General features: G+C 36.5%; 1 protein-coding gene across 1 annotated transcript in view; it reads left to right on the forward strand.

Annotated features, from left to right (window-relative positions):
• The window catches only part of znf385b (zinc finger protein 385B), a 64721-nt gene that overhangs the window by 30995 nt on the left and 18621 nt on the right, over positions 1–15105 (forward strand). Inside the window, exon 3 of the mRNA XM_016293873.1 lies at positions 11604–11714. Coding sequence (XP_016149359.1) covers positions 11604–11714 — 111 coding nt within the window. The remainder of the gene's footprint in view (positions 1–11603; positions 11715–15105) is intronic.

Genomic DNA, 15105 nt, shown 5'->3' on the forward strand with positions numbered 1-15105 from the left:
GGATGCATCAAATTAATCAAAAGTGTCAAAAATATTGATATCAATATTTAGGTTTGTTTATACATTTATAATTTCCAATAAATTCTGTTCTTTTGAACTTTCTATTCTATACACACACACACACATCAGAGCACAGCTGTTTTCAACATTGATATTAAAAATAAATGATTGTTGAGCACTAAATCAGCATATTAGAATGATTTCCGAAGGATCATGTGACACTGAAGACTGGCGTAATGATGCTGAAAATTCAGCTTTGCATCACAGGAATAAATTATATCATTATAAAATATATTCAAATAGAAAAGTTATTTTAATTTGTAATATTTATTTTTTATGAGATATCTTTCAAAAAAATGTTTTTTATTATAAACAAAAATAAATATATTGGTAACATATTTGAAGTATCACTCATTATTGTTTCTGTTTATGTTACTGTTTATTTCAAGTCGTATAGTAATGACCAAAAGTTTTCTGCGTCTGTGACTCACTAGTAAGTTGTTTTGCTAGATTTTTTTTTTAACAGAACTGACTCATAAATCCACTCATATGCAAACTGAACTATACTTTGTTGTATGCAAGATGTACTTACTGTCATGAAAATCATTGGGTTTGGCTATTAAACCAGTTCATAATCATAACAACAGTATATGGAATCGGACTAATTTGTTTCATGATTTGTGAACTATATTGAATGAATCTCTGCGGTGGAGGCAGTTGCGGCAGCATTGGATAAAGAGGAGTTAGTCATCAGTGTGATTGTGTTTATGTGCTTGAGAGCACTGCACCCGATCAGGGATCCCAGTGTGATTACAGTGGGTGGGTAGTCACGGCTCTTTCTCTATCACTGAAATCAATGCTGTCAGAGTCACAACAGACTGAGGCCGGTTTGTGCTCAGGTGTTCTCAGCCATGAAGAGAAGCACCACAGTATCCATCTGCTGTGCTTTCTGTGCTTCAGAGACAGTCTCTGACCATGGCAAGGTCACAGATATCAGCTCACTCCAAGATATTCTTTCTATTACAGAGCTGCAGACATCATTGAGGGAGCTCGTAAAAAGGTTCAGAGACAGCAAGAGAAAAAAAGAAAAAAAAACGAGATTGTTGTATTGTCAGAATTGTCCATGAGAGATGCCACAGTGGACATTGCCATGAGCTCTTTCTTCTCGGGCTGTTTTCTCTTTCAGTTGGACTAATGTCATGGCTTAGCAACAGATTGAAGAGAATTACATAAGATTTGCATGTTTGTGATTTTGCATGTGATCTGTATGAGTGCTCTCTTTCTAGATGATATTACTTTTCAAATTCCATGTTTGTTTACTTGTCCGATTTGGTAGCACTTTATTTTACAGTATGTGTACTTCACTGGTACATACATGGCAAATATCTTGTACCTACAGGCAAATGAGTGGTAACACAAGGTACTTACCTGAAGTGTATTGTACATGTAACCAGAGGCGGACAAAGTACTCAACTCCATTACTTGAGTGAAAGTACAGATACTGCTTGTCAAATATTACTCCATTACAAGTAAAAGTTGTAAAGACAGATTTTTACTTAAGTAAAAGTACAGAAGTATTTGCTTTTAAAAGTACTTAAGTACCAAAAGTAAATTTCCTTTTTTATGTCAATGCACTGTTTTATTGTTGTATGTAATACTTGCAATACTTAATAGTATACTTAATTTAACTGTATATAAAAATACACCTTGCTACGTGTACTGTGTTAGGCTAACCGAGACTTGTCATTTGCACTTATATATTGTTGCTCTTTTGTTAGTTTTGATTACTTCTGTTGTCCTTATTTGTAAGTCACTTTGGATAAAAGCGTCTGCTAAATGACTAAATGTAATGTAAATGTAATTTAATAATAAAGAGCTTTTAGAATGTTAAAAACCTATGGGGGGAAAAAACTAAACATAAATAAATCAATATTTAACACCCCTACCCACCCCCACAAAAGCAGGATAGTAGTGATCTCACACAGCTCTACACATCTATGTGTAGCCATTCATCCACATTTGAACAGAGTGGACAGTGAAATCTTGTAAATACAGAGTGATAAGGAAGAAAAAAAAATCAAACCTGCTTTAAAACCCAGCAACACAACTGTAGCTGTGTAACTTTACAACAGCAAGGCTTATTTGACATCAAAAAAATAAAATAAAAAGTACTTTTATGTCACACACAGAAAGGTCTGTGCAGTGCTGCTTCAAGTCCAACACCTATTGTGTTTTATTAGGAGACGCACAACAGTTCTTCTGTGGCTTTATAGGTAATATTTTCATGTACACAATTTAGCAAAATCAGACAATATTGTATCTAATATATACCACAATATTAACTTCTTATTATTGAATTGTTGTAAATAAATATCACATCTGCAACTGGTCAGTGTTCAAAAAATGCTGGGAAATCATTTGTAGTCCTACAAGAGTGATTACTGATAAACTGAAAAAAAGAAAGTCATGTTTTAGAGAAGAAAAAAATCATCCACTGACTTTCAAAGCTGCTACATAATAACGACTTTCTACTTCGAGGATCTTGATAGAAATGTAGTGGAGTGAAAGTACAATATTTGTCTTTCAAATGTAGTGAAGTTAAAGTCATAAGTTCCCAGAAAAAATAATACTCAAGTAAAGTACAGATACTCAAAAAGTGTACTTAAGTACAATACTCAAGTAAATGTACTTAGTTACTGTCCGCCTCTGGTAACTAGTAATGTAACTAATTACTTCTGAAATAAAGTAATCAGAACAGTAACGTGATTACGTTTGAAAGGAGTCATCAGTAATTTGATTACCTTTTCAGAGTAACTTGCCCAACACTGTGTACTTAAGTACAATACTTAAGTAAATTTACTTAGTTACTGTCCGCCTCTGCATGTAACAAATAAGAAACACGGCTGTACTTAACAGTCGTACATGCATGGTAATTATTTTGTACATAGAGACAAGTGTGGGTACTTACTGGTAGTGCCTGTACATGGTAACTAATTAGATACTTTACTGTACTTACTAATGTATATACAAGTGGGTACAAACAGGCACATCCTTACAGTATCCGTATATGGAAACTGTAGGAAAGTTTTTCCTCGTCGAAGCAGAAACCAGGAGACGTTGAGATATCTTTCATACAGAAGTCACTCTTTATTGAGGACTCGCTGTGCATCGCTGCAGTCATCCAAGTCTGACTATAGCTCAGCACAGTAGAGTTTATATACATTTTAAGGGGGCGGGATTCATTCAGTAGAGGTGGCGACAATCTAAACAAAGCATGCAAATGCAATACAGGAATCAGCCCGTTACCGGAATTTCTCCAGCCCTGATCTCATCAGCATAACAGTGTCATTCAAATGCATAGGTGCTAATCCAATCAGCATAACTACTCAAAGACTGGGGCGGAGGCACCAAGAGCCATTACAAACAAAAGGTGACTTTCTCAGTAATTTGGTTAATTTGACTAACAATAAGAGAAACCGGAACAGACAGGAACCTCTTGCTACACTTTGTTTAAGATAATCATTTGTCTGATGTAATTTACCTTAAATGCTAAATACAATGTACTTCACCTTAGTTTTTCATGTGATGCTATGTCAGAATATAGTATCAGCATATTTTAAACAGATTCTTAAATTTGTAATCCAACAGTAACTAATAAGACACATTACTGTACATACTAATGATATGTACATGGTAAATGTCTAGCACCTACGGAAAAATTTGGTATTATGTGGTAACAAACAAGACATATACTGTACTTGGTATACACGTGGTAAATATGAAGTTTTACAGTCCTATTTCCATATACTTACTATACGTACTGGGGTATGTACCTATTAGTTAATGTACAGAATAAGTTATGCGGTACTCAAGTTGGGGGGTATAAACATGGACCAAGGTACTTATTGAGTAATTGATGGTAGGTGCCATTGCAGTTAACTTGCCTTATCTTTAACGACACTGATTCTCTTAACTAATTGGTCCAATAGGGATTTTTGACGACATACATTCCTAATAATTATGTGTGTAGACTGATTTTATTTTCTAACTATACAGTTGCTACCAGACTCATATTTGCACTTGCAACTCCTGATTGTCATGTGTCTAAATCCCTATTTAAAAGGACTGTGCCTGCTAAGTATTAACACTATGCAGTGCTGCACAGTTACTGCCATTTTCCAAACCAACTTCCAAAGTTCCAAACTGCAATGACACCTACCATCAATTACTCAATAAGTACCTTGGTCCATGTTTATGCCCCCCAGCTTGAGTACCGCGTAACTTATTCTGTACATTAACTAATAGGTACATACAGCAGTACATGCATAGTAAGTATATGGAAATAGGACTGTCAAATAAAGTGCACCATTTTACATAAACATTACGCAGGAATTACCCGTTCTTCAAACTTTGTAAGCACTGTTGTGGAGAGCAATTTTGGCATTAACAGTCCTACACAAGCAATTGAAAAATAGTCCTCTTTTTATTAGGTAAGGTTAGGACTTACCAAGCGTACCGTATATACCAAGTACAGTATGTGTCTTGTTTGTTACCACATTTTTCCGTAGGTGCTACACATTTACCATGTTCATATCATTAGTATGTACAGTTATGTGTCTTATTAGTTACCATATACGGATACTGTAAGGACGTGCCTGTTTGTACCCACTTGTCTGTAAGTACTACATATTTACCATGTATATACATTAGTAAGTACAGTCTTATTAGTTACCATATACGGATACTGTAAGGACGTGCCTGTTTGTACCCACTTGTCTGTAAGTACTACATATTTACCATGTATATACATTAGTAAGTACAGTCTTATTAGTTACCATATACGGATACTGTAAGGACGTGCCTGTTTGTACCCACTTGTCTGTAAGTACTACATATTTACCATGTATATACATTAGTAAGTACAGTCTTATTAGTTACCATGTACAGGCACTACCTGTAAGTACCCACACTTGTCTCTATGTACAAAATAATTACCATGCTTGTTCGACTGTTAAGTACAGCCGTGTTTCTTATTTGTTACATCATGTACAATACACTTCAGGTAAGTACCTTGTGTTACCACTTATTTGCCTGTAGGTACAATATATTTGCCATGTATGTACCAGTGAAGTACACATACTGTAAAATAAAGTGCTACCAGATTTTTAATTATGTCAGAATGGAGGTGAATGACTAGGGAAATGTCATTTAAATTCATTTGACAGTGAATGAAATCTCTTCACTTCTACTGAAACGAATGTGATTAACAATGCCTGATTGACAGGTAAATCTCATGAGATAGGGCTCCGCCCACAAAGTGTCACGTCAACTGTTATTGATGGAGACAGTGATGTTGTTCTCGTTCTCATGGCCTTAAAATATACAACCTCTCCTGGCTCAGAATAAAAGCACAATTCTGATATAGGCTGTAATTTACCCTTGTTTTAGTACCGGATATTATTTCAAACAGTAAAAGTTTTTTTTTTTTTTTTTTTTCATGAACAAAAAAAAAAAAAAAGGCAGAAGAGGCAGAATATGCTTGAAAAGAGACAAGTGTGGGAAGAAAAAAAACATACACAAGATGTGCCAAATCTTGACAGATCAAACATACAGAAGCAAAATTTACATTTTAATTGCATATATATTTAACTGGTATAAAGATAAATTCATTTTAAAATTGTAACGTTCATTTTATCTTATGAATTGAGTGAAAAGAACAACAATAGTATTCATTTTATAGTAATTATGCATAAAAAGTTTTATGTGTTCATTAATTTTTTTCCACTATTTTTGATAGTAAATTTGTATAAAATCATAAACAGAATTTCTGAAAAAAGAAAAAAAAACATGTTTCATAGGGCACTATTATTATTAAAATTGTAATAAATTATTAAATAAAAAAAACATTTCATAGGGCACTATTATTGCTAAAAGTGTAATACATTTATTTTTTATTTTATGAATTCAAATGATTGAACATCCATTTTGATCATTAAAATATAATTAAACAATTAACCCGGAATCCAGAAAAATTTAAACTGAAAACACCGAATTTGGGAGGGAATGAATGAATTAATTAATTAATTAAATGGATTTCATATGCCCTACATTCAGTGTACTATTTACTATATATAATGTATGGTTTTGAAAATGTAATTTTTGATTTCATAGTATTTTGACATTTGCCATTTAAAAACTGATTGTCCATTTAATTTAAAATCCTATTGTTGACATTTCAGATTTGTAATCTCTGAGCAATGTCAGTACAAACTAATTAATATTCATGAGCTAATTTATTGCCACATAATAACTCCACAACCCATCCGTCTTCGGTTTCCCCCTTCTGTAGAATTTGTTTCAGCACCACAGGTTGAGCTGCGTCCCATACACCAGATTACGCTCCAGCCACATGCCGAGGAAGCGCACAACAACGGTCCCACCAGCTGTATCTTCTCTCCTGACCCCTCCATCTCCCACAGTCATTATATCTTTAGACTGCAACTTCCCTGCACTGATAGCTGTTGTGCTTGTTGTGGTGAGAGAGAGCGAGATTTTAATTACAGATTACAGCTGTTCAGCGTCAGGCACATCAGGTAGAGTGTCAGAGAACTGACAGACTGCAACTATGGACTTTGGATTTTTTTTTTAAACAGGACGTTTGGGGGTGGTAGGGGGCATTATCTGTGCTGTGGTTTGTAGAGGAGTGGTGAGGAACTGCATTAGTGACACGCAGAGGTCATGAATGGATGGCTGCTAGTCCACTCTACTGTCCCCATAATCAAATAGAGAGGATGGCACTCTTATCCAAGGATAAAATGGCATCAGCAAAATGCAACCAAGTCTGCTTTAAAAGGTGGTATTGGTGGTCTGGTTTACACAAAATCATAATTAGTCCCATAACCAATCTGGCTACTGGAGTAAGTGAACTGTTATTGATGACATAATTTACATCTTTGTAGCATGATAACATGTTCCGATGTAGTTATGTAGTTTTTACAGATTTTATGTTTTTGAAAGAAGTTGTGTTTTGATATATATATATATACACACACACATACATACATACATATATTTAATATTATATATATACATATATACAGTATATATATAAGAAAAATGTATTTTTGTGAATGATAGCTGAACATAAACTTTCTGAAAAGGAAAAAAAAAACTAAATATTTACTCAATTTACTACTTATGTATATGTATATTACTATGTATACAGTATGTAGTACTTAGATTTTCTTTCTGAAATTAAAAAATATGTAAATAATTCACTCAAAATTCACAAAAGAAATGAAAAAATTGGCTACAATCAATTGACCAAGCTGTCAGTGCTAGAATCCAACAATGCAGGGACTTGCAGGCTTTCAATGATCCTGTGATTTAATTGCTGTCACTGTGAACAGAGCTTGAGACATCATTAAACTAAACATCTAGCCGGTTAACATGGAATTCATGCAAAACATCCATTTTAGTTAAATAAAGTCAAGGCTTTGGTTGTTATCCATCCAGCTTGAAGGGTTACTATCGTAAATACTTAATGGACCGAGTTCATACGAACTCTTATCATGAATGAACAGAATTCACTGTGTAGAGTTGACTCTTGTTTACCCAAGCTCATCAGTTATTCAGAGCTAATCAGCCTGAGATGCGAGGATCAGCAGGCAGGCAGGGTGACAGCGTGCGTGCGTGCGTGTGTGTTTGAGAGATGGAGAGAGAGAGAGAGAGAGGTGTTGCTGTGAGAACAGACCTCCACTGCATCGCTGCTGGAGCGCACGCTACACCACGTCTCTATCCATCTCTGTCTCCACTCGTCTGTCTTTCACTTGTGATTCCATACAAAAGTGCACTATGGACACTCTCCGTTTGCTCCAGGTAAAAAATGCCAGGATTGTGTCTCAAGTTAAATATGCTGGAGTTTTTCTGTCTGTCTATTAAGTGAGCTGTGAAATGCTTTCCTGCTTGGAGAGACGACAGTAGTGAGTGTGTGAAATGGTTAAATGACTTGGAGGCAAACTCAGAAGTCAGCTCTCTCATGCCAGGGTTTCATGCATGTCTTCGAGAAGTAGTGAAACACTGTGCGTAATCCTGTTGGATGCTGCACAGCACATAGTTTAGAGCTTGTTACATTTTGTCCGCTTATTTTCTTGTCTCATTAAATTCTCAGATCCATGAGCATAGATTTGGGATACCATATGAATGGAAACATGTCCCTACCACAGTTAGAAACTACTGAATATAGTGCTTATCATTATTGCTGCTGTAATTGTATGTAATTTAAGCATTGCATGTTTCTGGCATATTTTTATTGGTTAAATTATTTTATCTATAAATATAAATGAACAGGGACACTACTTGCTGTTACAGTTGTTAGTTGTTATTCACTGAATATCCAGCTCTGAAGTCTCATTCTCCATTTTATTTACAAAACTTTTCAAAAGTTTAGGGTCAGTACGAGCAGTAAACTCATTTATAATGTTACAAAATATTCCCATATAAAATAAATGCTGTTATTTTTAACTTTCTATAAAAAATATTAAAAAAATGTATCATGATTTCCACAAAAATATACAGCACAGCTGTTTTCAACATTGATAATAAGAAATCTTTCTTGAGCAGCAAATCAGCCTTTGGAAGAATGGAGTAATGGCTGCTAAAATTCAGGTTGCCATCACAGGAATAAATTACATTTGAATTTTTTTTTAATATATATATATCATAGACTGTATAAAAACATGGACGTAGTGTCCATGACGTCACCCGTAGATTTCCGCAGATCATTTTTGAAGCTCAAAAGTGGGCGGAGCCGGCCGTCGCCATCTTGGCAGTGCGTCACCGCACGTCACTCCCAGATAATCGCAGATGGGCAAAGAGGCGGGAGCAGGTTGGTGAAGCCACGCCCACCTAGCTCGACAGTGGTAACAGCAGCGGCATTCCACCTGTCACTCAAGTGGCCACGCCCTTAATTATGCAGAACTTTAAAGCTTAATATAATTTAAACGGATGAGTTATAAAAAAAATTCACCCCCCTCACAGTTGTCATGAAGGGCAAAATTAGCTATATAGACCAAAATCATTTTTTGAACCAAGCTGTAAACATGTTTTTTTCTGCTGTAAAGTTGGACATTTTAACATGGGGAGTCTATGGGATTGACTCCCTTTTGCAGCCAGCCTCTAGCGGCCAGTTGATGAATTACAGTTTAAGTCACTTCCGTGTTGGCTTCACGAGAGAGAGCGGGAGGTTGCCGCTTGATATATATATGTATAAATAGTTATTTTAAAAGGTAATAATATTTTACAATATCACTGTTTTACTGTATTTTTGATCAAATAAATGCAGCCTTGAGCATAAGAGATTTTTTTGAAAAATATTTAAAAATCCTACTGACAGCTTCGCTTGTGACATATAAGGCACGTCAATGACATCACACGTTTCCACTTTTTTTATTGAAATGTTATCAAGTGAGATTTTAGAACTTTGCTGGATGGAAAATAGCACACGAATATGAGGGGGGTGAACTGTCACTTTAAGCCTTATTTTTGGTTGACACATTCACTCTGGCACAAACCAGATGTTTACTTTTACACGTCATATAATTGCTTTTAAACGTATAAAAAAAAAATTAAAATCATCAAAAATAAGTATTTTGTTTGAATGTTTTCATAAAATGTTCAAAAGACAGAAGACAAATACTTATTTATATATAAAAAAAGAACGACTGTTCTGAACTTGAACACTCTTTCACTGTTTAGATGAAAATATTCGTTTGATTTTAAAACATGCCTGTGAATGTTAAAACCGAACCTACGCTGAGCTATTCCTGGATTGCAGTAGTAAAGTGTATTTGTTGTCATTTCACTGTCACATTACAAGCATTCAGGATTTAATTGAAGAAAATGAGGGCATATTTGTAAAGGTTTATAAAAGGCTTTTCTTTGCTTGAATTTCATTTTATTTGTTTGAATGAAGGATAGCTAGCTGGCAAAACTTCAGAAGCTGCAAGTGATCAAGTCCACAGAGGTGTTTGGATGCTCTCCTGTGCTGAGGTGGCAGAGATCACATTTGCTTTCCTTTCTTCATCCTCCTTGGTTCGGTAAACAGAGTATCTATTTCTATCAGGTAGAGCCCAGGAGACCAGCAAGGCTGCCATTGATTCTCACCATTACCCAGCTGTCTTGCCTGCAGCTTGCGATCCTTATTGCTCTCATTTCCACCTAGCGTTCAGGGTCGTGGATACTGACTAATGCGGAGGACACTCAGCGTGTGTCTGATACACATCTCACTAACTCTCTTTTCGAATGCTGATTTCATACTTTGTTCATTTTCTCGGTCTCTTTACAAAGATACTTTTTGGTGTGTTCATCAATGTGACTGCATTGTGAGTGCTAGCAGCAGCTGTGTACCAACACAACTAGGCAATGAGTCGGGACAAGAAGATGCCAGCTTTACTGTTTTATTCATGTTTTTGTCACTTTGAATTGACCACCAAACCTTTATGTGCACAAAACACAGACGCTTGCATCCTGCCGATGTATTGCAATAGAAGCAGCTGTTGAGCAGAGATGGAAACTCAAATCTAGTTTGTAAAATCATTGTTACGCGACTCTGACTAATAGTCAGTTGACTTGGACTCCAAATCCGAATCTTAAGTTTGCAAGGAGGAATATTTTCTCCAAATTTTATGATACAAGTCTCTGTTGCACATTTTTTGTGTTTGTTTGTTTGTTTGGATGGTTGGTTTATGCTGTCAGTTGATCCTGTATTCCTCAGTAATCTTGTACTAGTAGTAATACAGGAAAAAAGGGACAAAAGCTGTTGCTGCAGTGCAACAGTGCTGCACCTTTTCAAAAAAGTATACCTCTGTACCTTATTTAGCCCTAAATGGTGCATAGGTGTACAGTTATATGAAATATGAAATTAATTGTGCTGAAACAGGCTTTTTAGAACTAACCTGAAGCATATAAAATGCATTTTAAGCATACCAGGGCTGCATTTATTTGATCAGTAAAGAAAACAGTAAAGAAAATCATCTCCACTGGTTAAAAAAAAATTGGAATTGGAATCAGAAAATCAAACAGCCCTTACATTTCCACTTTGAAAAATTCAAAAGTTTGGGGTCAGTAAGATTTTTAATGTTTTTGAAGGAAGCTCAACAAGACTGGTTTTATTTGATCAAAAATACAGTAAAACGTTAATATTGTGAAACATTATTAGAATTTAAAAGAACTGTTTTCTGTTTTAATATATTTTAAAATTGAATTTATTCCTGTATGGCAAAGCTGTTTTTTTTTAACACTATAAATGCATTTATTGACGCTTTTGATTAGTTTATGTCATCTTTGCTGGATAAAAGTATTTCTTAAAAAGAAAGAAAAAAAACACATGAAAAGATCCAAAACATTAAATACATTCATAGCAGTTCACATCCACAAAATAGACAGATTACCTTTATACTAATTGCGAACTGAACACTTTTTTTTAGTGCACACTCAGAAAACCCCCTTTCACATCAGCCAAATGATTCAAACTCTGGTCCACGCCAGCATCTCCTAGCTTCTGGTGAGATTCCTCAAGTGTTCCTCTGCTCTTTGTCTTCCAGATGGACCCTGTCCAGAAAGCAGTAATCAACCACACATTTGGAGTCTCCATTCCTCCCAAGAAAAAGCAAGTTATTTCTTGCAACATCTGTCAGCTCCGCTTTAATTCAGATGTGAGTATTTGAAAAACGAACTTATCTCTGGTTATTCGTGTGTGTTTATATGAGGATGTGTAAATGTTTGTCTTTGGTTTGTGCATGTGCCGCATCTCCTTCCAGTGAACCCTTTTCTCTTAAATATGGAAAGAAAAGGGATCTTAGCCCATTCCAGTTCTGCCTGTGTAAAAGTGGCTGTTATAGTGCTGTGTTTCGCTCTGCACCCTGATGGCTGATTAAAACTAGCCCCAGTACAGCCGTTTAGGGTGCAAGTGGCAACGCTCTTCATTAATCATACAAAACAAGGTAAGTGCACTAATGTATGGTAATTTTAGCAGACGTGATGCTGCCAGTTCCCTCAGCCAGCTTTTAATGAACACTTCTCAGCCATTTTCAACAAGACGCATGCCGGATCATTTGAATCGTTTCATTAAATCAGTTGCTATGTTTGCTGTTTTTCAGTGCTCTGTCTCATTCACTTCCTTTACCTGTGTTGACTGCACACTAAGTCATTGAGCCCATAATACACACAGCAATTCAGCACAGATACCCAAGTATGCCTTCAAAATACATTTTTGATGTTGTTAGTTGAATATGCAAAGCCTATGTGTTTACATAGGGTTGGGAATCGAGAATAATTTGTATGAAAGAACCGTTTCATTTTATAAAAAAAAAAAATGGAATGGTTTCAAATATTTTCACAATGTTTGGTTTTATTAACTGTGCTTGATTCCTGTATCATGAACCATGGCCAAAAAAAAAAAACATGGCAAAATAAATGTTTAACTGGGTTGGGTGCCATTTGAAACTGAATTGAGAATGCGTTTTAAATTCCAAGTCAGTTCCGAAATAGAATGCAATTCAAATTTTAATGCAAGCAAATGAATTGATCAATTCAAATTCAGAGGAATTCATAAAACTTAATAGTTTGATTGACAATGCCTTGTTTGAAAGCTTTGAAAACAATTTAAAAAGCCTTGAAGTTTGAAGATTTGTTTAATTACAATTCATGTTATTCCAATTCTACTTCCTGTTGGTTGTTTGATTGTTTTGGCTGAATCATCAGAAAGACTCACGATTCAGTCTAAAACCACTTAAAGGGATAAGTCACCCAAAAATGAAAATCATTTAATTTGCTTATCTGCATTTACACAAAAGATGGAACACAAATTAGTAATAAGTTTCTTATGTTCACTAAATTACAAATTACATTTTAAAATGTATTAAAATGTGTATACAATTTTTTTTTAAATATGTATTTAAAGGGGTCCTATTATGCATTTTCACTTTTTCAACTTTAGTTCAAATAGTAATGTTGCTGTTTGAGCATAAAAAAAGATCTGCAAAGTTACAAAGCTCAAAGTCCACTTCAAAAGGAGATATTTTATTTAACAGAAATCACTTTTCAAAAACTACAACGAATGACTTGTTTGGACTACAACGCATATTTTCTGGGATTTGTGATATCACAAATATCGACGAATGGGACGAGACCTGGTTGAGCTGCACTAGAGAAGGCAGCGAGTGTTATCACTATGTCGGACACACGCTAGCTTTCCCAAGGCAGACGAACTTAGAGTGGTTACAATCATCCGGGTTTAAATCACGCTCAAATTGATTTGATTTTGACACAATATTTACACTGAAGCAGCAGGCGGCTATGGTAAGGGGCGTGACATTTCCCGACCAGGTGCCGAGTGCTGCCAATCACAACACACACTGGCCCAGCTAACCAATCACAGCACATTTGGTATTTCAGAAGGCGGGCCTTCATTTGATACAGGAACTATTCGAGCCGTTCATGCCAGACTGGGGAGAGAGGTGTTGTAATAATGTAAAATATGTGAAAAATAATGTGTTTTTCAAACAACCTAGCATGAGAACCTGTACACCTGTCTAGTACACCCCCAAAACAAAATCAAGACTTTGTAAAAGAGCATAATAGGACCCCTTTAATATATTTTTTCCAGCAGAGAGGAGTGTGTGTGTGTGTGTGTGTGTGTGTGTGTGTGTGTGTGTGTGTGTGTGTGTGTGTGTGTATCTGAGTAGTACAACTAACATCAGTTTGTTGGTTTGTCACTCAGCTGCGGTTTATGATTTTCCTTACTTTTTGTAATCTGTAATAGATTTTCATGCATAATGTCCCAAATAAAATATGGCATTGTTTACTCCCTGGCAGAGCAGTCAAATCTACGTACCACTGTGTTTATGAGTGCCCGCACAGGTGTGGGGTTCTGCACAGAGTTCACTGGCAGAGGTTTGTGTTGTGTTGTTCTCTATGGGAGAGGGGTAATTACTTACTGTACTGCCATGTTGTTCCACTCTGTCTTGGCATTGATTAAGCCATTTAATTTAAGATGAATGGCACAGGGTGGCAATCAGCCCTGGCTGACAGAGGGCTCCCACTGCGAGCGATAATTGAGAAAAGGTTTCTGTCCGAGTGGAAAACAGACGCAGGAGCACTATTGTGCATCTGTTTTGTCTCCTCCAGGTCTTTTTCATCTTTATCATGACAAACAGACAGGAATGTAAGCACAGTAACCCAGGGAACCCCTTTGGACTTCTGAGCAAAGGCAGAGGTGGTCCTGTTGTCTCAGTGGGGCGGCTGCTGGGTGTCCCAGCCGGCCTGTTGTTCCCTCCTGCGGAGCATAATAGCTTGATTGCTATCAAGTTTGAAACCAATGTTTTCCAACACAGCCAACGTGCTTCTGAATTGAAGCGACTGCTAGGGATTAACTTGTCTCAGCTTTCTGTTATCGTCTTCCCCTCTCTCACGCGCTCCAAACAAGCACAATAAAGCGGAAAGTGCAATGACTGCCCTTCTTGCGATAATTTAAAACAGTTTCCTCTTGCAATCGCCTATTTGAACAATGCTTTAAAGATTAAACGGTGCATCTGAGCTAGCATGGGGCGAGCAGAAGTGTCAACGGATGTTCCCCAGACCGCCGAGCGCTTTGATGCTAATTCTGGGTGCATGTGTTGCCACGTTGTGATCTCCACCGATAGAGCTGTCTCTCCTGCTCTCCGTGCTCCCTGGAGATGCTCATCTGCAGGCCAAGTCCAAAGCACATCTTGCTTAAGTGGAAGTGATGCTCTAGTTGGCGTGTCAGAACAAATCAGCCTGCGTCCCGCGTTTACCTTGGTTCTCTGCAGGCCTGAAGATGCCGTGTTTGTCAAGCACTGTGCTGTTACCATTTTATGTTCCAAAGGAACAGATATTCGCACACATTATACACAGGCACAGTGGCTCGTATCAGTCTCACAGCTTGCTCATGTAGATTAGCCATCGCCCTTGGAAGCTACAAACTTTTCAGTGGCTTTATTACGCCACTTCGTTTTGCCACAGTCCTGCGATGTAATTTAATCCCATATTTAGTGCACGCTCTGGACTCGGTGTCATCCAATCCTG

This window comes from Sinocyclocheilus grahami, unplaced genomic scaffold (genome assembly GCF_001515645.1).
Source record: "Sinocyclocheilus grahami isolate Dianchi unplaced genomic scaffold, SAMN03320097.WGS_v1.1 scaffold308.1, whole genome shotgun sequence".
Taxonomy (NCBI): domain Eukaryota; kingdom Metazoa; phylum Chordata; class Actinopteri; order Cypriniformes; family Cyprinidae; genus Sinocyclocheilus; species Sinocyclocheilus grahami.